The sequence below is a fragment of the Seriola aureovittata genome, chromosome 18 (assembly GCF_021018895.1).
Source record: "Seriola aureovittata isolate HTS-2021-v1 ecotype China chromosome 18, ASM2101889v1, whole genome shotgun sequence".
In the NCBI taxonomy this organism is placed as follows: domain Eukaryota; kingdom Metazoa; phylum Chordata; class Actinopteri; order Carangiformes; family Carangidae; genus Seriola; species Seriola aureovittata.
This window is the reverse complement of record NC_079381.1, coordinates 12,645,845-12,668,252: the sequence shown is the minus strand read 5'-3', so window position 1 is coordinate 12,668,252 and position 22,408 is coordinate 12,645,845. Positions and strand designations below refer to the sequence as shown.

Here is a 22,408-nt window from a genome sequence, read left to right as displayed (position 1 = left end):
TCATTTAAGTATCTGTGAAAACTGGAATAATGACACAATAAATCACTCCTAATGTAACACTTGAGAGAATGTGACCTTCTAAAGGCAAACACTGTAAAAACCTTTAACAATTCACAAAAGAAAAGATGCTACAGGCTTTTAGAGAGATGCAGATGTTTTGCCCTGTCTCCTTTTTCATTTCTGATTTCCCGGCCTGTGTGCATCTTATTCCTCACCTGTCCACCAGGTGTCCTCCATCTGATCATCACTAATCATCTGCTAATCATCTGATCTCCCAGCGGCTGCTCATCACCAATAAGCGTTTCTGTGTGTATATAAAGCGAACAGTTTTTGTGGTTCATATTGCCAGCTGCTGTAGTTTTGAAGCCATCTTTGGTTTCCTGTTCACATTGCTTTGAGTTTTCAGCGCTTTGCCCTACATGAGAGCTACATGTAACATGTTAACTGGTGAGATTCAGAGGCAGGGCCGGCCCAAGCCTTTATAGGCCCCGAAGCAGAATTTGATTTCGGGGTCCCCAACCGCCATACTATTAGCACTGTTGTCTGTGCTTGATCATTCAACATCATCATTATCAATATTAGCTGCAGGTGCCAGTAGCACCAGTAGTATTAGCTAGCCAGTCCGTTAACATACTGTGTTTCTGTACGACTACCGTTGACATGATATAATATATCACAAAAAAAAAACGTGCTCTTGAGGGTCCTCTAGTGGCCACAGGAACCCTAAGCATGGGGCTTAGTTAGCTCATGCCTTGCCTCTGTTCAGAGGTGCTGGTTGGCAGATTTTGTTATCTGGATGCAGGCTAGCTTTCCCCCCTGTTTCCTGTCTTAATGCTAAGCTAGCTGCATGGTGGCGGTAGCTTCATGTTTGAATGACAGATATGTGAGTGGTATCGATCTTCTCGTCTAACTCGCAGCAAGAAAGCGAATAAGCGTATTACCCCAAGATGCTGGACTGCTCATTTTAAAGTGTTCAGGTCATGATACTAAGGACTCTTATTGTCCTGCATCACACTTTTGAAGACAGGAAAGAAAATTGGGGTAATCTCAAAAGCAACAGGGGCCGCTGCTATGGAGAACCAAACAAACTAAACTGAAGTGACAGTAGTTGGACATCTCACCCCAAAAAATCATGGCAGTGTTCCTGCCTGTCTGTGTCAGCATCAAAAGTAGTCCGTAGAGGAGGCTGAATCTTCTCTTGTAGCCGCACACTAGCTCAGTGAAGGAGCAGAAAACAGGATTTATCACTTTTGAAGTAATGTTTTGCCTTAATTAAAGTCAGCAAACTAAATGCTGCAGTTTACATTTTGGTTTAATTGTGACATTCAGAGATGATGATCTTAGGGGACCAGCTGTGGGAGAACATTTCACTCCTCACACCCAGTAAGTGAATCCTTTTCTCTCTTAAAGTGCTCTTTAAAACTGAACTTGAAGCAGCTCCTGCACTCACTGATGAGTCAGTGTGTACATTTATAAGAGACGTGTGTGTGGGGGGTAGACCCAGCAGCCTGCAGGTGGTGTATCGGGTCAAGATTCAACACCTGCTGAGAATGACTGAGGAGTCAGGCTGGGTTTTCTTTATTGGAGTAAGAACTAGCTTTACTTATCTTATTTAACCAATCTTTTGAATTGTCAGTAACCTGTTTGTCTTTGCAGGTAAAGATCACGTGGCAGTGTATCACAGCTTGTCTTTGTTTCCCTCTTGTTTTTAACCTACTGACAGTGTTGCTCCATGATCCTCTATAGTCCAACTAAACTAAACCAAACTAGTATTAAATACATGTATTAAAACAGAAAGAAAGCAAGAAACGTGACATGAGGTTGAACACTCACTTCCACCTTATATAAACGTGTGTAATGGCTCTGAGTCCAGGTGAAGCACCTCTGTACTGCATGGATGTGTGTTTTGCTGTGAACTGTGTGAGCTCTGCTCTCTTCCCTGTATGTCAGTGAACCACTGCTGCAGCATTGAGACGTGAGAAAACAGCGCTGAGTTCATGAATCCAGGAACTTTTTTTTTTTTTTTGCGCTGTTTTCTCTTCTTTTAATCACGAACGCTGATGAACTTTAGCTCGTCTACATATTTGATCAGAAGTAATGGCAACTCCTGCGTTTTTCCTGCTGCTCTGCGGTCTGCGCGTCTCTCTGGCGGTTGATTGGGAGTTTGTGGACACAAATTTTACCTACCTCGGTGATGAAATCGACTACAAGGATCCATGTAAAGCTGGTACAGTGCATTTTTACCTCCTCTGCCAATTTATAGATTTTTTTCCCCTCCATAATCACCGTGAGATCGGCTGAAAAAAACGCCTGAAACCTTTTAAAGTTAATTGTAGCTCTCTGTGACGTTGACGTGAAGGCAGCAGAGAATGTAGCCTTAATTGCAAGTTAATGCAAATATTTACATGCCAAAAATAGCCTTTTTATTTTTGTTTTATTGTTAATTAACAGTTGACTAATTGTTAATGACTCAAAAACATAACAGGATTGTAGATGCATTACCACACACTAAAACACACTCCACCACCAGTGACAGTCATGTGTTGTTAGTTTTATTTAAGTCAAAAAATCTGAGCAGCAAAAAAAAAAAATCACAATCTGTGTTTCAAAGTTGTAGTGGAGCAGGAGTGTAAAGTGGGAATACTGAAGCAATTAAAGAACAAGTAGCTCATATTTGTAGGCCTGCTAATGTTTATAATGTTCACCTTCAGCAAACAGCACTAACCTGAAGACACTGTTTCCTTGACACAGCAGACAGACCAGTGCAGTTATCACTGTTACAGGCAGATCAGACTGATGCAGACCAGATCATGGTCATGTACATGCAGGGAAATCATGTTACTGCAGAGTGGAGATGTTTGGAGCACTATATTCATTTCTTTCCATGTGAATCTGTTTAATCCTGGTTTAATAAGTAAAACAAATATATTGTAGCCTTGGTTGGGACAAATCTCCTTTGTTCGTCTGCTCTCAAGTGATTTACAAGTTTTAAGCAGTAGTGGAAAAAGTAGCGATACCACACTATAAAAATATCACATGCAGTGAAATGTGCTCCAAGTAAAGTATTCATCAGGCGACAGACTGGCCCCTTTTATCAAGTTATACTATTAAATTATCATTACTAAGGCATTATGGTAACAGTTTAGTTGGTTATTTTAATTGTTGTGTAGTTTTAGATAGTTCTCCAGCAATGCATCATATTTTATGAGCTTATATGTTTTGAATGTAAATTATTGATCTTCATGGTAACTAGTAACTACAGCTGTTAAATAAATGCAGTGGAGTAAAAGTAGTACAAGACTTGAGTAAATGTAGTTTGTGACATTGCACTGCAGGTTTTCAAGTGAAGGATGATACTCTACATCCTTCACTTGTTTAAAGAAAGTCAGGTTTAACACGTTGGTAAAATAATAATAGTCTAATCTGAAAAAGAAAACGCTTAGTCAAACACACTGTACTACAGATATGCAGATATGCAGGGTACTGATAATGAATGAAATCTGCATTATGAATAAAAAGTCAAATGGTAAATCATTGTCAGGAAACTGAGTGTGTCTGATCGGTTGAATCCGTCCGCCTTGACTTTGTAACGAGCCTTCTCCGGTGAAAAAAGAAAATACAACACTTTTTTTCTCCATCATCTACCATACTAAACAGTTAATTTGGTTATTAGGGGGCCTCCAGCTGGTTGGGGTTCCTTTTTCACTTGTGACTTCTGAAACTTCTAAAACACACCGTTCTTCTCCTCTGAGGCAGTTGCCTGGAGACTGGAGGTCATTGAGGCCATGCCAGCGCCGTCCTTGGCTGGGCGCCGGTGAAATCCCTCTGGCTTCAGGGCATGGGGTGCACACTGCAGGGGTGACAGTCATTTACAGTCACCCTTTGCATGAGTGAATTCACTTCAAAGGCCGACACAGGGCCCGCTATGTCTTTTCATTTCGACTTTCAAAGGCTGTTACATCGCGCAGCTAAATGAGGAATTTAATGGAAAAGACTCTAGTGAGCTGCTCTGCTGGACTCGTGCAATATGAGATTCTGATTTGGGCCAAGATGTATGTCTTAAATGAAACAAAATGTCAATCCCATAGAGGTAGAAGCAAGTTTCAGAAAGAATGTTTTGAAGCAAGAGGGGTCACCAAGATGCACATTAAAGGATGTGAAATTAGCTGTTGAGATTCTTATGTCTTGTCGGGAAAAAAAATTTATTGACTTTGTATTTCAGGACAGAAGTTGAGGGTTTTCCCATTCATTTCAACACAGTCTGTTGGAGCCAGCAATCCAACTTCTGTCCAACTTTCTGTCACAGTTAGTCATCCCTGCTTTTGGCGTGTTTAATTTCTTATGATTGCTCATAATTGCACTTCCTTTTCTCCGGATTCTCTGCTGCTCCGGTTAAATTATCTATAATCTAAAAAGAAACATCTTTGTCAGCCACTCAAACTATTAAGTTGCAACTCTTCACAGCTTTCACTTTTGGTGCTCAGTCCGTGTGTGTGTGTGTGTGTGTGTGTGTGTGTGTGTGTGTGTGTGTGTGTGTCAAAGGGCAAAATCAGCTCATTTCTACATGCTGTAGAAAAGGTTTAGGATGATATCCATGTCACTTAGTAAAACATGATCAGGAACTACTTTGGGCCTCGTACAAGAGGTGAGGTTAATGTTTGGGAACTCCGTGCTGCTGAACACACAAAACAAACATACAGTGTTCCTGAATTGTACAGTGGATAATATCGGTCCTGCTGGTTGGTCACAAGTGAACGACTTTATAGGACAACAAATTCTCTGTCATGGCGATTTGACAGGTACAGAAATATACAGTAAAGCTGTTAAATGATCCCTTACTTCACCTTATCAGGAACGTAAAGGTCTTTGCTCCAATGTTCATGACTTCACTTGCAGGTTAATCAGTTGCTGAACATTTAAGCAGTTTGCTGCAGGAAAGGTGCCACAGAAACACAAAGCAAATTTCAAGGTTTTATTGTAGTATCTTGAATAATGTATGAATGTCTGCATATGTCTGGTTATTGACCAAGGCCAATGGTCTAAATTGAAAATGAAGCTTAGTAAAGAAATGGGACATGCTTTACAGACAGCATCTGGAGGCCATTCATAAAAAAGCTCCTGTGACAACGGAGCAACCATTGTACAAAATGCTGATTTGTATGTCACCACATTGTTTGTAGGCGTTCAGCAACACTGCAAAGCCCAGCAACACGGTGCGATCACAGTCCTGTAAAGTATCCAGTGCACATCTTCACCTTTTGAAATGAAAGAGCAGCCGCACCACATGGTGCAGACTGTATTCAGGAGCTGTGTTAGCTGATCAAACAGACACACAACACCACTTTGCTTTCTTGCCATGAATTAGATGAGAGGATTGATACTACTCTTATATCTGTCCATTAAGCCACAGCCGGGATACAGTTAGCTTAAGTTAGCATAAAACTGGAAAGAGGGAAACTGCTTGCCTGGCTGTGTCCTAAGGTTTAAAAATAGCCTCTAAAATGGACTATTTACTCCTCTGTGAAACCACAGCATGTTGTTTTTACACTTATACTAATGTGTAATGCTGTAATGAGGGAACTTTGGAGCTGCTATTAGGCAGATGTTGTTACCTTTGGACAGAGCAAGACTAGCTTCCCCCACCTGTTTCTAATCTGTATGCTAAATTAAGCTAACTAGTACTATTTAGCACGTAGGAATCTAGTCATTAACATTCATCTTGAGTTTATTGTTTTATTTTTAACATAATTTCAGCTTTATATATCTACTGTTTCCCTGTGTGTTCATCTGCCTGCCCCAGCTGCTTTTTTGGGAGATATTGCTCTGGATGAAGACGACCTCCGCATGTTTAAAGAGGCCCACAGCATTGATGATGAACAGCACACTATCCAGACCAACCAAACGGACTCCGGTATCAAAGCAATCTATGAATATTCTGACTGACACTTTCTCTTCAAAGTGTAATTTCACCCTTTTTTTTTTAGATTAAATAAAGGGATGACAATCAATGCAGATTTCCCATTCACTCGTTGCAGAGAACAGGTCCACCTCCAGTGAGGGTGTCAGGAGTAAAAGAGCTGCAGACAAACTCCATCGTCTAAAGAGAGCGGCCACCTCCAGACCTGAGCGAGTGTGGCCAGATGGCATCATACCGTATGCGATCAGTGGGAATTTTAGTGGTGAGTGCTGAATGAAAACCATAAATCCTTCAACTGTTTTTACACAGGAGTCGTCAGCTATACTGTGCAGCCAACCTGTGTTGGTTGGCATGTGTGGTTTTGACATCCTGAAGCTGTCATACTGTAAGTCAGAGTTTCCTTTCAGGCAGTCAACGAGCCATTTTCCGTCAGGCGATGCGTCACTGGGAGAAACACACTTGTGTAACATTCACCGAGAGGACAACTGAAGAAAGCTACATTGTTTTCACCTACCGGCCATGTGGGTGAGTTGGGAGCTCACTAACAATCTTCAAATATATATATATATATACTGTATGTATAGGTCCATGCATGTTTGCCTGTTTTAGCCTCTTCACCACACTACAAATCAAATATACTTTACATTACAGCTATCCATATAGCAAACCATGCTGATGTGTTTTAGAAACTTAAATGGATGTACTGTCATGGGTATTAGTTGGTTTCCATTCATTTCTGTACAATGTGAAATATCAATTATCAGACTCTACAAGCTTTCTTGCATTCAGACTTCATTCCTTCCAGCTCCACAGAGCCTTTTAGCATCTTTTAGCTCATTGTTTTGTTTTTCCAGCCCACAACTTGTTTTGGTTCAATCTCATCATCATCATTTCCAGCAGCAGTAGGCAGCTGTTTAGAGCAACAACAACATCAACAACTAAAAAAAGCACTAAAAACCCAGTGCATCCTGCCCACAGCACTTAAAGATAGATAAAATTAGTGACTAAGTGGTAAACACAGTGTTGGTGGAGAGCAAAACAGAGTGAATATTGCACTAAGATTAATAAGGTGGCCAGAAACATGACCAATAATCAGTTTTCCATCCATCCTAATGGATATATACCTATACCTATACCTGGTTATTTTTTGATAATGTAGCAAGCACACAAACTAATTTCAAGAGTCAGCGAAGTGACAATTAAAACGTACTGAAATAAACAGAAGGCAAAGCTGCCTGGAGCTGTAGGAAAATAACCTCCAGGAATCTAACTGTGCATAACCTGCAATCAAAAATGATTTGTAGTGAAAGAGCATGAACTTGCAAACACACCTTTAATATTAACAAGCAGCAAAGAGTGAGTGTTTGTTCTGCAGGTGCTTCAGGGTTTGGACCTGAACAGTGTCGCCCCCTGCAGGTGTTGCTCCTACGTGGGGAGGAGAGGTGGCGGCCCTCAGGCCATCTCCATAGGGAAGAACTGCGACAAGTTTGGCATTGTGGTACATGAACTCGGCCATGTGATCGGCTTCTGGCATGAACACACACGTCCGGACCGTGACGAGCATGTAAGCATCATCAGAGACAACATCCAGCCAGGTACTGTTACTGCATGTGTGCTGACGCGAATAAGTGTGAATGGACGCGTGTGTGCTCACTGACCCTCCAGATGTTTTTCTTTGCATTTAGTCCAGTGACTGTCTGTATGTGAATAGGACAGGAGTATAACTTCCTGAAGATGGAACCAGGTGAGGTTGACTCTCTCGGGGAAGTCTACGACTTTGGCAGCATCATGCATTATGCAAGGAATACGTTTTCCAGGTTTGTTATCCTTCACATTTTTTCTAACCTAAAGTTTAGCTTTGTGTTGAAGGGACTGTGAGGAGTTCACCACTTTTATTGCCCACTTGTGAGTTTCCTGAGAATGCACGCTTTATTTTTAGCTCTACCCTGGCTCACATTAAGAGGCCATTAAACAGCTCCACTGGGGCAATTACTGGAAAAAATACCTTGCTCAATAGCCTAATTGCTCAGCACTGGTGATTCACTCTGTCCACTCCATCTGTATATTTGAACTGACAACATACAGTGCACCAGCCTGCATCTCTAACTAGGCCATTATTACGACTGCCATTGCTTCTGACATCTCCCGCATTTCTGAGGTCTTGAATTTGAAATGACCACTTATTCCACTGATAAGAGTTAGTATTCAGTGCAGTGTTTACAGTCATTTGGAGAAGCAGACATCAAATCCGGTCACAACCATATGAAAAAAAATCTCCCTTACTGTCACTAATATCATGCTGGATTATCAGCTGAGCTACTGCACTGACCTGGTGTTTGTCCCTTTATTCAGCTCTGCTAAACAAGCTCCATAGGAAACCTCTGGGATTTGGTTCTTTATTGTCACAGAAATGGTTTCACACTAGTCTCCTTTTCATTTCTGTCTCGTGCATGTTGTTGCCCCGTTGCTTTTCTCTCTGCTTTGGTGTTTTTACCTCCATCACCGCTCTGCTGGTCTGGGTCATGGAGGAAAGCCAAGCTAAATAAAGGCCTGGCAGTTCAGGCTTTGTTGAACAATTTGGGCTGGAGTGGCCTTTTTCTCTGGCATTCAGGAGTGGGCTCCACTGAGCCGGCTGGCACCGGCAAAAGGCCCCATTCAGAGCGCTCTGTTTGCACATGCCTGTCATTCATGGGTGCATCACCATGGGAACTGAGCAAGAGTGAGCTCCAAACCCAGTGAGAGATTATCAGAATCAATAAAGTATCAAGGTGCTGAACAGGAGTCGGGTCTGAAAAATTCAGTTGAAAACCACATTTTGCTGCACATCAGTGAGGTTAGGCTTCATCAGGCTTTTCTCTGCTAGAATCAGTTTTTGAATCGTGAGATGCTTTGATCTTCTCTGAGAAACGAACTGCTCATGTTTTGTGATTTGTCTGAATCAGAGGAATCTTCTTAGACACAATCTTGCCTCGTTACGATGTCAATGGAGCCAGGCCACCTATTGGACAGAGGACCAGGCTTAGCAAAGGGGACATTGCACAAGCCCGCAAACTCTACAAATGTGCAAGTAAGATACATTGATACAAGATACATCTAATGATCACAGCTGTAAAATGGCATCATACCTTGATTTTTAGACTTTTTTCATTTTCAAAGCCAATTATATTTTTGCCTATTGACTGAATGTGCACCAACTAAAGCTAAACCTTCTATAAGCGAAAGAGGAAAAACAAAAAGTTCAAAAACTCTTCTTTGTTCTGGGATTTGAGTGTTATTTTTCTGATAGTTATTGTAGTATAGCCCTGTTGGTGTGATGGTGTGTTGTTGTGACAGAGTGTGGGGACAGTCTGCAGGAGAGCGCTGGAAATTTCTCTTCTCCTGGTTTCCCCAACGGGTACTCAGCGTACGCTCACTGTGTCTGGAGGATTTCTGTCACCCCTGGAGAGAAGGTGAAGTTAAAGAAGTTAAAGCACCACTTCAGTAAAGGGTGGAGAAAAAATACTGAATGCCCAAATTTAATGTATGAATACTTCGCCTATATTGTCTGAATTTGACAATAACATTTCATCTAAGTTAAGGACAATCAGAGAACGAACCAACATGACAAATGAAATATCATCCGTTGATCTTGCAGTGCACTACATTTATTGTTAATCAGGTTATTGTGGAAATAGATTGTTTGTAATCATTTATCTGAATCATATCATCCAGGTGCATAACTAAATGTATCTTCTTACAGATTGTTTCCTTTCTCAAACCTTAGTGTCATTTGCTCGATATTTTCCATCCTATTTTGATGTATAACTTTATAACACTGCAGAAATTTACATGCAAATAACACTTAATAATTAAAATGACAGTTTAAAAACGTCTGTTTGACACAGTACAAGACAATTAATTACCTCCCTGAATTGTTCAGTAATCAGTATGTGGTTGGTTCAATGTCAGAACATTTCTTGATGCCGTAGTTACTCACTTGTACCCACCCAACCTCCGTCTGTCTCTTCATGTCTGTGTTTCACTGTGTCTCTCACAGATTGTGCTGAACTTTACTTCCATGGACCTCTTCAGGAGTCACTTGTGTTGGTACGACCACGTGGAGGTCCGAGATGGGTTCTGGAGAAAAGCTCCACTGAAAGGTCTTTAACCTTGATTAACAATAGTCCCACTTCTCCATCTGAGTGTCATCCAGAAACCTGTCATCAACCTGATACAGTTTCATAAATGCATTACCTGGTGCTGTGAAGTACTCACTGACGGTGTCATTATTCCCTTATGCACTTTGGCAGGCCGTTTTTGTGGAGACACACTTCCAGATCCAATCATCTCTACTGACAGTCAGCTGTGGATTGAATTCAGAAGCAGCAGCAGTTGGGTGGGCAAAGGCTTTTCAGCGGTTTATGAAGGTACGTCATCTGTGGCGCTCACTTCATGTGAATCATCAGCCATTTGCTGCAGGTTTTTCCAGGTTTTACATTCACTTTCACTGTATAATGTGAAAAACTGAAGGTAGAAATAGAGGAAGCAAGTCTCTGGATGAAACAAAACGCCATTAATCTCAATTGTCCCCTCCTGTGCAGCCATCTGTGGGGGAGAAGTGAAGCGGGACAGCGGCCAGATCCAGTCTCCCAATTACCCAGATGACTACCAGTCCAATAAAGAGTGTGTGTGGAAGATCACAGTAGCAGAGGGTTACGATGTTGGCCTCTCGTTTCAGTCGTTTGAGGTAAAATCACTTTTATTATTACTGGTCAAACAAGAACGATGCTTCACAAAATATCAAGCACTGCAACTGATGTTTGAACGTTCAGTATGATCCATGTTATTGTCCTATGTTAAAGCAATTATATTTGTATAACCTTTAACTTAGTCCTCTGCTGTAATGTCTCTTTGTGAACTTCACTGTCGTTGTTTCGACTGCAGATTGAGAGACATGACAGCTGTGCCTACGACTATGTGGAGGTGAGGGATGGCAGTTCGGAGAGCAGTCCGCTGCTCGGCCATTTCTGTGGCTACGACAAGCCGGACGACATCAAGAGCAGCTCCAACCAGCTCTGGCTGAAGTTTGTATCTGACGGATCAGTCAACAAAGCTGGGTTTGCAGCCAACTTTTTTAAAGGTAGGTAGGTTGTTTTAGTTGCCAGCGATGACACAGATTTATTTTATTTTTTTTACACGTGGCAGATGATGCTTCTGTTTAGCACAGAAAACTGATTCTGTCGATTTTTCATTTGCCAGAGATGGACGAGTGCTCCAAACCTGACAATGGTCACTGCGAGCAGCGCTGTCTGAACACGCTGGGCAGCTACAGGTGTGCCTGCGACCCTGGATATGAGCTGGCAGCTGACAGACGCAGCTGTGAAAGTGAGTGCAGAGCACAACTCCACGCACTGACATGATACTCACACCCAACATTATACAGAGTGCTATCATTTCAAAATATGATGCGAAGCCTGCAAGCTAGTGGAAGCGTCAGCTGGAGTCCGCTGCTGCCCTCATGTGGTAAACTCCTCAGACGGCAACACATAGTCATTGTGCACTTTTCAGTGCTCTGCTCACTCATGCTGCTTGCCTGCTGCCACACTTTTCACCTGAGAGCTGTTAGTCACTACTACTGCTGCCAACACTACGGCAGCTGTTCATATAGCCCCCCAGCAGCCGCCCGGAGGCTCTAACACTCGCTTCCCCTCGGAGAGATGTTATTATCATCACTCCCCACTCCCTGCTGTGTGTTTTCTTGTAGGGAGTGATTAGGTTTGTGCCGAGCCGAGACGTCAAATATCAGGACTGTACATACTCTACATTAAAGTAGTGATCCATTCCACATGAGGGGGCTGGCTGAAGTCGAAACATACCTCTCTGTCGGACGGGCCTGAGGACTGATGCTGGGAGGCATCCACTTAGACAATAAAGTCAAAAAACATTTTTCATCATTCATCAGGATAGATGAATACTGAAAGTTACACATGGCATTTTATGTGTTGCATTAATGCACGTCTCAACTGCTTCCAGTACAAATGTTTGTAATGAACACACAGATGTTTTAAGAGAGTCATGTGATGTCTTTCACCCAGTGTAAGCTCGATTCTCTGGTAGTTTCCTCTTTTACCACAAGAGGGCACCGCTCCCTTACTACTGCTTCTCTAGGAGCTTTGACAGTCACTTGATTCATATATAAAATAGGAATTACATTTTTTCTCCAGCAGAATTTAGTGGGTCCCCTGATGTTACCTTTTCATTAAAAGGCTGTAATTATTGTTTAATTCCAGTACTACTACTTTCTTATTACAATGATCTTACATGGTTTATTTCATGACATTACTTTGTCTAACAGCCTGTGATTTGACAGGTTGTCTTTTTCTGCAGCTGAAGGGTTAAAGAAAAGGTTAAAGAAATCACAAATTCACACATGGGTCTTGTAATTTATGTAATGCAAGTGTTTGTCTTTCACGCATCTACCACTAAAATCAGTGCTTTCTCCCACCAGCAGCTGCCTGTGGTGGGTTCATCACCAAGCTGAATGGTTCACTCACCACCCCCGGCTGGCCCAAAGAATACCCACCCAACAAGAACTGTGTGTGGCAGCTGGTGGCACCCATTCAGTATCGCATCACTCTGGCGTTCGATGTGTTTGAGACCGAAGGGAATGATGTGAGTTCACAATCTCAAAGTTTTGTTTGTGATTGTCATTCTGTTGACCGATAATACAGTCTCTCTGCAGAGGTTTTATTAGATAACTTGCTAAAAATCATGACAGTTTCACAATCCAGTTCTTCTTTTGTCCTTTGTAGTAAGTAAAATCTTCTAGTGTTTACCATCAGGTGTGTAAATATGATTATGTGGAGGTGCGCAGTGGGTTGAGTTCAGACTCAAAGCTTCATGGGAAGTTCTGTGGAGCAGAGAAACCCGAGGTCATCACCTCCCAACACAACAACATGAGGATTGAGTTCAAGTCGGACAACACCGTGTCCAAGAGGGGCTTCAAGGCTCACTTCTTCTCCGGTAAGTCTGAAAGGGTCAAATTAAAGAGTCAAATATTTAGGAAGTATCGAGGAAGGAAATATTGAGTGTAATGTAACACAGACTAATGTCCAGATCTTGTCCAGTGAGAAAGACAAAACCATCATCCCACTGCAAGAACAATGCAGGCAGCTGTCTCCAGTTTCTGCCACAAGGATGAAAGCAGTGTAATTTGTGCTTTATGGGAAGGTTAGATTGAATTTTGCACAACCTAAAAGATTGGTAGTATGCTTAATGTTCAATTCAAATTAATTTCCTGTCTACATTCACATTTATAATCACATCGTAGTATCATCATAGTATATGCTCTGTGCTGGTTAAATTAATAATTAATATAATAATTATATTAATAGTTAATATTTCTGGTTCAATAAATTTGCCAAATGTTTGATTTTTCACACATCCACACTCGTGTAGATATATCTGGTATCTTTTGCACTCCATTCCAGCCTTCCATCCACAGCACTTTTAAACTCTTTCTAAAATCTTCTTTGTTGTGCGGACAGATAAACTGCTCTTTTCAAGAATACTGAGGAATACTGAGGAATACCCAGGAGGTGTTTTGCTGAGATATGATCGGGGGGTTGTTGGTGTGTCATACAGCAGATTTCTTCCTTCTTGAAGAATACAGAAAAACCTTTGTGTCTGCAGTCAGCAGCAGATCCTAAAATGTCTAAAATGTTAACTCAATATGTTCTGCAAGTTTTCTGCAGCCTATTGTGACAGATTCACATGTTGCTGTGCCAAGGAATTCTGAATTAAAATTACTTAAATGTCAACAGATATAGATGAGTGCTCCAAAGACAATGGAGGCTGCCAGCATGAGTGTGTGAACACCTTCGGAAGCTACAGCTGTCAGTGTCGCAGCGGCTTCATGCTGCATGATAATAAGCACGACTGCAAGGAAGGTACGGTATGTGTCTCTGCTGTCCCTCATCTGCGAGATTTAAAGGGTCAGTTCGCCCAGATTACAAACAGAAAATGATGAAATTGTGAGAATCAGCTGACCCCAGCTTGGGCCTTCTGGGGCTGGGTATTAAGCCATTAGGGGGATGGAAGGAGGGGCAGAGAGTCCTTGCTTTCTCCCATGTGGCCACATGTTGATTGACATGATAGATTGACTTGTGAATAATTCCACAACGCCACAGACCTCACTGTGGAAGGTCGTCGTAGGAAATACTTATAGACACTTTTAGTCTTAGCCCCCAAAATGTTTGAGTGTGGAAAGCTTTTGCTTTACTTTTATTTTGCTGTTCTGTTTACGATGCCTTTTCCAAGGTAAATGCCTCAGAGGGAGTGATGTGAGCACTCAGTGATGCAACTTCATTGTTTTCTTCTGGTGTGTCGTGTTTTTTTCAGCCGGCTGTGATTATGTTGTGAACAGTGTGTCAGGCGTCATCAGCAGCCCCAACTGGCCTGACAGATATCCCAGCAAGAAGGCCTGCACCTGGTCTCTGTCCACAACCCCGGGCCATCGAATCAAACTTGTGTGTTAATTGGTGTTTTTTTTTTCATTTATACATTGTGTTTTGGTCCAAAGTGAAGACTTTAAAAGCAGTCAGCGACTTATCATGGTTATTCACAGCTTTTTAAAATGAATTTCAGGTGTTCAATGAGATCGACATGGAGTCTCATCTGGAGTGTGCTTACGACCACCTGGAGCTCTACGACGGGCGAGACGTCCGTGCACAGAGCCTGGGGCGCTTCTGTGGCACCAAGAAGCCGTCTCCAGTCGTTTCTAGCGGCAACAAAATGTTCCTGCGTTTCTTCTCGGACAACTCAGTGCAGAAAAGAGGCTTCGAGGTTTCACACAGAGCAGGTGGGCAAAGCAGCTGAAAGGTTACTGTTCTGCTCCTAAAAGAGTCTGGAGATGTATTAAAATGGTTCTTTGGAGAAAGAATAGAACTACAACTATGGGTTTGTTTTCTGTTGTGTTTAGAAAACTGCATTCTTTCCTCACTTTTACGAGTTCCTCCTTTTTGACCCTTTAATTTTGTGGTTGTGAATTCCCAGAATGTGGAGGAAGCCTTAAAGCCGAGGTCAAGACAAAAGATCTGTACTCTCATGCACAGTTCGGAGATAACAACTACCCTGGGGGCTCTGACTGTCTGTGGGTGGTCACTGCTGAGAAAGGTTACGGAGTGGAGATCGTCTTCCAAGTGTTTGAGATTGAGGAGGAGGCAGACTGCGGGTACGATTACGTGGAGCTGTACGATGGCGCTGACATCAAGTCTCCGAGGCTGGGGCGATATTGTGGATCTGGGGTGAGGCTAAAAATATCAGGCCTGTGTACTAAATGCTGCTTAGACAAACTTTTGCTTCAAAAACCAATCTCTTTTTTGTTCCGTATCTTGCTCCTTTTCCTCAGGCTCCAGAGGAGGTCTTCTCGGCCGGAGACGCCATCGTTTTAAAGTTTCACTCAGATGACAGCATCAATAAAAAAGGCTTTCATGTGCGCTACACAAGCACAAAGTTCCAGGACACGTTACACGCAAGCAAGTGACTCTTACCCCAAACCTAAATGGAGACTCCCCCCCCTAACATTTGGTTGTACACACCCTTCTCCAGACGAGGAGCGAATGCATGGATTGATACCACAAACACCAACACTCATACTTTACGTTCACATCTGCTAAAAAGAGTGAAGCCATGCGGAGATGTGACATCTTTGCTCTTCCTCATTATAGAGCTATATAGGACGAAAGGCAAGGATTAGTTTGAAGTGATTATTATTTTGAGTAAATTCAGTCACACCACTTGTAATGAGCTGATTACATCATAACACTGTGCTAAGATATAAAATGTATATATTGTGATATAGTTTGCCTTGTTTTTTTAATCATGATTTCAACTGTGTCACTTTTTACTGTCTGAGGTTGAAAAGCTTGATCACTTCTAATGAATGTAATGCACTTTGCTGTATTATATCACAAAAGCATATAATGATAATAATTATGGAAGAAAACATAATGTCAAAGATTAATTGTTTAATATTATTTTCCGACCTGCATTTGCTTTACTTTAGTTTTTTGAATTTCCATTAACATTCCCTCACAGTATATTTTCTGATGCCTTTTTTCCCTGGCATTTTTTTAATATTTTTATTTTAAACTATTGTGTTTTCAAGTGTTTTCTTCTGACTGATGTTCCTGTGCATCAAATTCTCACGCGACACACGGCACTACACCATGACAACGGATGGAATTAGCACCTCATTCATCAATATATTGAATATTTTTCCTTCACATCTACAGTGCATTGACCCTAAAGAGCAACTGAACTCCAGATGAAAATCTTACTTCGGGTTGTCCCATAGGTTTAATTTCTTTACTTGCTGCTGTGATGGGATGTAGAAGTGGACTCCAGGGTTTGTCAGTGCACGATGACATCACTGTCGGGTGTGGTTATAGGTGCAAGAGACCACACTTATGACACACCTAGCCGCACCCATCAGTGGTGGTGGTGGTGGGTGTGGTCAAGGGAGCAACTTTAAACTTTAACCTAGAAAGGACTGGCTGCTCTTCAGCCTGGTATTAAAGGTGCCCTGTGAAGTTTACTTCTAAACAAAGTATTGTTTACATTCAGTTTTAACTCACCAAGTGTATGTATCTTAAAAGTCTGACAAATGCATGCAATGTATTGTTCATCCTCGTAAAACACAAAATGAGGCAATGTTTACATCACATGTTTACTAGCTTGGAGTCTTCTTCACTGCCTATGCGTTGCAGCATTTCTGTGAATGTTACAGCCACCAGCTCTCAATTAGTGGAACAGAGTCTAACCATTATGTGTGTGTTGCGTCACCTGCTTGTTTGTGCGTGTGCATGTGCATCCTCATGTGAGCACATACAAACAAAACAGGGACCCACTAATAAAAACATTGCTCCTTAGCACCACTAGTGGCTAAAAACTCCACAGGGTACCTTTAATATGCACTTACACTATGACAAATAGTGCTTCATATGCAGTATGTGATGAAATGACACTGATGTTTTATTTATTTTCACGCTGGATTAATAAGCACACTTTGGAAAATAATTTTCAAGAAATACTTTTAATAAAATTTTACCCATACAGTTGTGTGTGATATTGGATGCCACTTAACATGCATCAGGCTTGGGATCAACAAGGTCAAACAGCAGGTATACTAAATTCATCAAGCACAGCAAGTACAAAGTAAATATCCAAAATTCTAACCATTTGCTCACATAAAAAAGACTATTAAAATCAAGTTGCTTTTATGTAAGCTTAAAATTTCCCAAAGCTCCTGAATGCACCAAATACATTAGTTAGTATGATATGACACGTTAAAATCATGATGTATATTTTTTTCAAAATGTAAAAAAAAAAAGAAAAATCACAGTATTAAACGATTAAGATGTTTACTTAAATGTATTAGTGTATCATGCACAGAAAAATCATTGAATTACAAAAGTAACCATAATACTACTTTACATTTAATGTCACAATAGTCAAGTAACCAGACAGTTTCACATTCTTTACTGAAGCACAGCTTCTCTGAAATGAAATGTGTGGCAGTAGATCCAGCCTACATATTGAACTATGTGTTACATGTAAGATACATGTGTTTCCATTGGACAAATGTCAACTGTTTATTGCACAAATACAAATAATTTGTTGTATCTAATACTGTACACTATAAAGTATGTTTTCTCTTTTTGTGAAATGCTCTTTGATTTCATGCTTGTTTGGTAACTTTTTGTAACTTATTACCCTTTTGTTACCATTTTTCCCAGTTTGTTAAATCTTTGGTAAGAAAACTTTAAGAGGCTCATTTTCATGCACTTTATCCAGGAAGCCCAGGTTGAAGTAAGGGTAGAGCGTCTCGGTGAAGTTCTCCCTAAAGGTGTAGAGATGTGTCATGCTCTCTGCATTATAAAAGGACACCAGGCCCCTCTTGTAGTCGAGGTACACTCCTATCCTGGCCAGTGGCTCCTCCAGGGACAGGACAGTTGGAGGTGTGGTGCCAGCCATGTACTGTATCCCATAAGAGAGGGAGAGAGTCCAGAAGCCGTTGGCTGGTAGGGCTTTGATGACTCCCTTCCGAGGCACCGACTCACGAGCCACCCCCACTGTCCAGACTGTGCTGCTGTAGACTTCAATCTCCCAGTAGTGGCGTCCGTGGGTGAAGCCCTGGCTTCCGAGCAGGGACAGGGCAGCGTTGAACCTGTAGGGGTTGTCCTGCACGGTGTGGTTAAAGGTCTGGTAGCGAACGCAGGTGAGGGAGGAGGTCAGGCTGAGCCAAGGGTTGGCCGTGCTGGAGTTAAATGTGATGGCTGCAGGAACTAAAAACAGGAAAATCATATGATAACAGAGATTAATTAAAAGATTGATTAATAATATGTTTCTGCTAAGATTATCAGTGTTGGTTTCTGTGTATTTCAGTGTTTGTATTTTACATTTTTAAAGGGAGATGGGGCCACTTAAAGTACCTGGGTAAATACTTCCTTTCATGGATTTCCACACTCTGTACTGCAGGGGCCCTGCAAACCGACCCTCGCACAGACTGGGTGGTGTAAATGCAGGTTTCTCAAACTTCAGCGATGGCCTGCCAACAAAAGCAAAGTCAAAACAATGAACACAGAGGAAAAACAAAAAACGATCCAAGATAAAACAGTTGAACCTTTCCCACACTCACCTCTGGAGCAGGACTTTGATGCTCTGAAATGAGACACAGGAACAAACACAGGAAAAGACAGAAAGAGACTGATGATTAGTTTTGTTGTATCTGAAAGAAGAGAAAGCTTTTTCCACATTACATCAATGTCTGAGCTCACGCTATCCCACCCTGTGGGATCTCCCTGTGGCTGGGGAAAGTCCCGCAGCCATGGCCAGAGTAAATGCCTAAACTGAACTCCTTATCCTGCAGATCAAGGAGTGAGATCACTGGCCTACATCCTGTCTGCACTCACTGCGCTGCGACCAAATCCTTTGCTATTAGAAAAGTAGCAATAATTCAAACATTACTCTTAAAATACATGGAAATATGTTTATGGCCTTTAATTGTGTGCAACCTGAAACAGGAAAGCCAAAAAGGTCACACCCTGCTCAATGAAATCTTGAATGTTGATGTTGGAGCTTAGTTAACATTTTGGCAAAGAAAACCTGAAACATCCTTGAGTATAAAACAAACAAACCCTCACAATTTGCCTCTTTACTTCCTCTGGCTTCAATGTCATATAAAACGTTTTGGAAACAAACAAAAAAAAAGTTTGAAGTCAAAAGCTCAGCATTTCTCGCCTTAATCATCCTCAAAGCTGACTCATCATGCTGTTAATCACTCCCAGATGGACTGTATTCACGTTCATATTTAACTGAACTCACTCGCAGCAGAGTGAACGGGTCCTGCTCTCTCAGCTTGTCCTCTATCTCGTGGACGGCTCTCTGCAGACGGGAGATCTCCACACACAGCAGGGCCTTGTGCTCGTCCAGGCGGATCAGCTCTCTCCGCTCCTCCGTCTTCAGCTTCACCTGCAGCAGCTTCTCTTCCTGGTACAGGAACTGGTGCAGGTCGCTGAACTGGGCCTCGATGCGCTGCTTGAGGTCGGCTGTGTGCTCCTGAGTGGGTGAAAGACAATGGACATTTGTCACCCGGGAGTGAAACAGTGAAAGCATGCGATCCCTGCCAAATATAAGAATTTAAAAGAGCTTTGCATGTAGATACTTTCTTCCATTTTGAATGTAACTCTCACAGTGACAAAGGTCAGTCCCATTTATTTGGATTCTTGTAGAAACAAATGTTTATAACTTGAAACAAGACCAGATGAGGCAGAACATAAGGGAGATTACAACACTTGTTTTGCAGAGTGTGCATAATGACATATATACAGTATATATACATATATATCCTGAAATCTTCTCACCTTGAGCTTTTTAACCTCGTCCTCAGCTTCTCTGTCACACTGCAGCGCTGTGTTGAGCTCAGCTTTGAGGGAATCCATGGAGCTGTTCAGAGACGCCTGACAGGACAGAGACACAACGTCACTGCATGCTGAACTTTTCACTTCACACTCATTGTCAACTGGTTCTACATTGACCAGTTGTTTTTGGAGCAAAATTATTTTTAAAACAAGGAGATGCAGATAAAATCCCATACACACACACACCCCATAAGAAATATTAGCTGATGTTACCTTTAAATTAAATGCCCAAATATATGAAACAAAGACAAAGCAGTGACTGATTTGCAGCAAACTAGAGTAACAATGGCACGTGCCATAAGTACTAGAGACTCTGACATCCTCAAAAGATGCACCAGGGTCTTTCCTTAAACACAAACATCCAGAGAAGAAAATTAAGTTTTTCAGCAAAGGTAAGTTGTCATTATTACAAACAAGTGTACCAAGGGAGAGAGAGAGAGGGGACAAAGACATAAACAAGATGCCCTAGTGTTTGCACTTCCTGAGAGGCAAGTTTATGTGTAGAATTATGGCAGAGAAATCATTAAAACTCCAGCTATCTTTACTGCTACACAAAGTGTCTCAGAAATGTTCTTATATAGTCACATTTACATATAATCTTAATATTCTGCTGAACCTTTTACATAAGTCAAAGTGAACTCACCCTGTACTTCTGTTCAGCCTCCTGCACACACACCATGGTATGATTTCTGTGCTCCTGGGAAACACCACACACCAGACACACCAGCTCCTGGTCCTCGTCACAGTACAGCTTCAGCTCCTCTCTGTGTCTGCTGCAGCGGGGGACCGGAGCTGGAACCCTCTCTGCCACCCCAACATCTGCCAGGCGGGCTCCAGTCCCGCTCTCCTCCAGGCCCTGACAGTAGCTCTCCACTATGTTGGCAACAATGCGGTTGGGCCTGTAGCTCTGCCCGGGGTACACCTTCCTGCACTGAGGGCAGGAGCCCGTGCCACCCTGCCCGGAGCCCCGGGGACCAGTCCAGTAGCCCTCGATGCACCCCTGGCAGAAGGTGTGATCGCAGGGCAACGACACCGGCTGCTTGAAAAGATCCAAGCAGATGGAGCAGGTCAGGTCTCTGCTGATTCTGTGGGCTGAGCTTTTGGTGACTTGTCCAGCTATGGGAGGCTGCCGCAGCTTTTCCATGGCTGTTTGCACAGCAAAGTCTCCTTCCTTTGGTTTCCAACTTTTCTTGTCTGGCTTTATCCCCTGGTTTAGTTTGTCCAAGTTCTGCAGATAAACTGACTGGATTTTCTTCACTTCTTTCTGAGTCTTGCTCATTCCTTTGCCTTGATTGTTTCCCTTTGTTCTGACTGTACAGCTGGACCTCTGAGTCCTTCCTCTCCTGCAGAGTGTGGCTGCTCTCCTTGGCCTCCAGTCTTCCTGTTGACTGTGGGGAAATGGAGGGGGTGGTGCAAAAGCGGCCTCAGCCTCTCAAATCCTCAGCAGATAGTGAGGGGCTCTCAATACGCCCCCCTTTTCCCTCCAGAGTGACATCACATCTTAGTCAGGAAACCAAGGCAGACCATGGATATTCTATCTTTGGCTTGTTTTCTTCAGACTCTGGGCATTAACTCTAAGAAAGTCCTGCTTTGCAAAAATCTTAATCTCCTTCAGAGTAACTAAAGAAAAATTTAAATCCATTTTATGTGACTTTGAGTGTGTATGTGTGTCTGTGTGTGTGTGGGTGTGTGTGTGGGTCTGTGTACAATCAGAAACGTGTGGGCTGTAACAGATTTCCTGCTTCTTTTTCTGGCAATGATTTCTGCCCATGAAGTAATCATTGTCAATGAAGGGTAAACAAGATCATTAAGAGATTTATACAAAGACAAAAAATGTCCAGCAGGAAGAAAACCTCACCATGGACAAATATAAATACTGCAGGCATCCTGTGAGCTCCCTTTCTCCTTCATCTACTTCTCAGAACAGATATTCACAGCTTGTTCCATGGGGGCGGGAACATCTGTCCGGTAAATTAGTCCTTCTCTCAACACACAAGCTGTTTGTTATTTACTTCTGTGAAACAGCCCTGAAACATATTAGCATATGAACAGTTTGAATATTACAGAGTGTTACATCAAGCTAATCACAACTCATCACACAAATACACACACACAAACTAAACACAGACACCCTGTGATTATGCACTGGGTCATAATCACAGGTCTGGTGAGTAAAACTACAGCTGAATTACATAAATTTAAAAATGGATGTGTGTGAGAAACAGAGAGAGAGAGAGAGAGAGAGAGAGAAGAGAGAGAGAGAGAGAGAGAGAGAGAGAGAGAGACAGAGACATTAACATCTTACCCAGTATGTGGAGTGTATTCAGATAGTTTGGACGTTTTTTAGGAAGAAATGAGATCGTCAATAGGAAGAAACTTTGATCCTTTTGTTCATAGAGCCTGTGAGCTGCCTCTGTCTACAGTATGTTACGGACAATAGTGACATCTGGTGTCCAAAGTGAAAATTTAAATTTTTGTTTAGTGTAGTGTATGTTATGCTACACTATCAAAAGCGCCAGGATCGATAAAT

At 42.1% G+C, this 22,408-nt stretch overlaps 2 protein-coding genes across 6 annotated transcripts; one reads left to right on the top strand and one right to left on the bottom strand.

Annotated features, from left to right (window-relative positions):
• The first annotated feature begins 1,205 nt into the window (after positions 1-1,205).
• LOC130186120 (bone morphogenetic protein 1-like) lies at positions 1,206-17,011 on the top strand. Of its 5 annotated transcripts, none has more exons than XM_056402876.1 (20): positions 1,206-1,383; positions 5,801-5,911; positions 6,036-6,179; positions 6,325-6,442; positions 7,334-7,512; positions 7,629-7,734; positions 8,860-8,984; positions 9,251-9,366; positions 9,954-10,056; positions 10,207-10,323; positions 10,498-10,643; positions 10,841-11,036; positions 11,156-11,281; positions 12,405-12,568; positions 12,739-12,919; positions 13,720-13,845; positions 14,297-14,424; positions 14,543-14,756; positions 14,951-15,201; positions 15,306-17,011. In XM_056402876.1, the coding sequence occupies exons 1-20, from the start codon at positions 1,332-1,334 to the stop codon at positions 15,438-15,440; spliced, it is 2,838 nt and encodes a 945-aa protein (XP_056258851.1). In that variant the 5' UTR covers positions 1,206-1,331; the 3' UTR covers positions 15,441-17,011. The 5 variants fall into 5 exon arrangements, with proteins under 5 accessions (XP_056258851.1, XP_056258853.1, XP_056258852.1 ...); XM_056402878.1 differs by lacking the exon at positions 1,206-1,383 and adding an exon at positions 1,540-1,586; XM_056402875.1 differs by lacking the exon at positions 1,206-1,383 and adding an exon at positions 1,944-2,227 and having other exon boundaries at positions 12,408-12,568.
• Positions 16,973-21,491, bottom strand: trim69 (tripartite motif containing 69). The gene is made up of 6 exons (XM_056402881.1): positions 20,522-21,491; positions 19,822-19,917; positions 19,283-19,516; positions 18,597-18,619; positions 18,391-18,506; positions 16,973-18,243 (listed from the first exon to the last, which is right to left on the bottom strand). The coding sequence occupies exons 1-6, from the start codon at positions 21,155-21,157 to the stop codon at positions 17,699-17,701; spliced, it is 1,650 nt and encodes a 549-aa protein (XP_056258856.1). The 5' UTR covers positions 21,158-21,491; the 3' UTR covers positions 16,973-17,698.
• Positions 21,492-22,408: the final 917 nt, after the last annotated feature.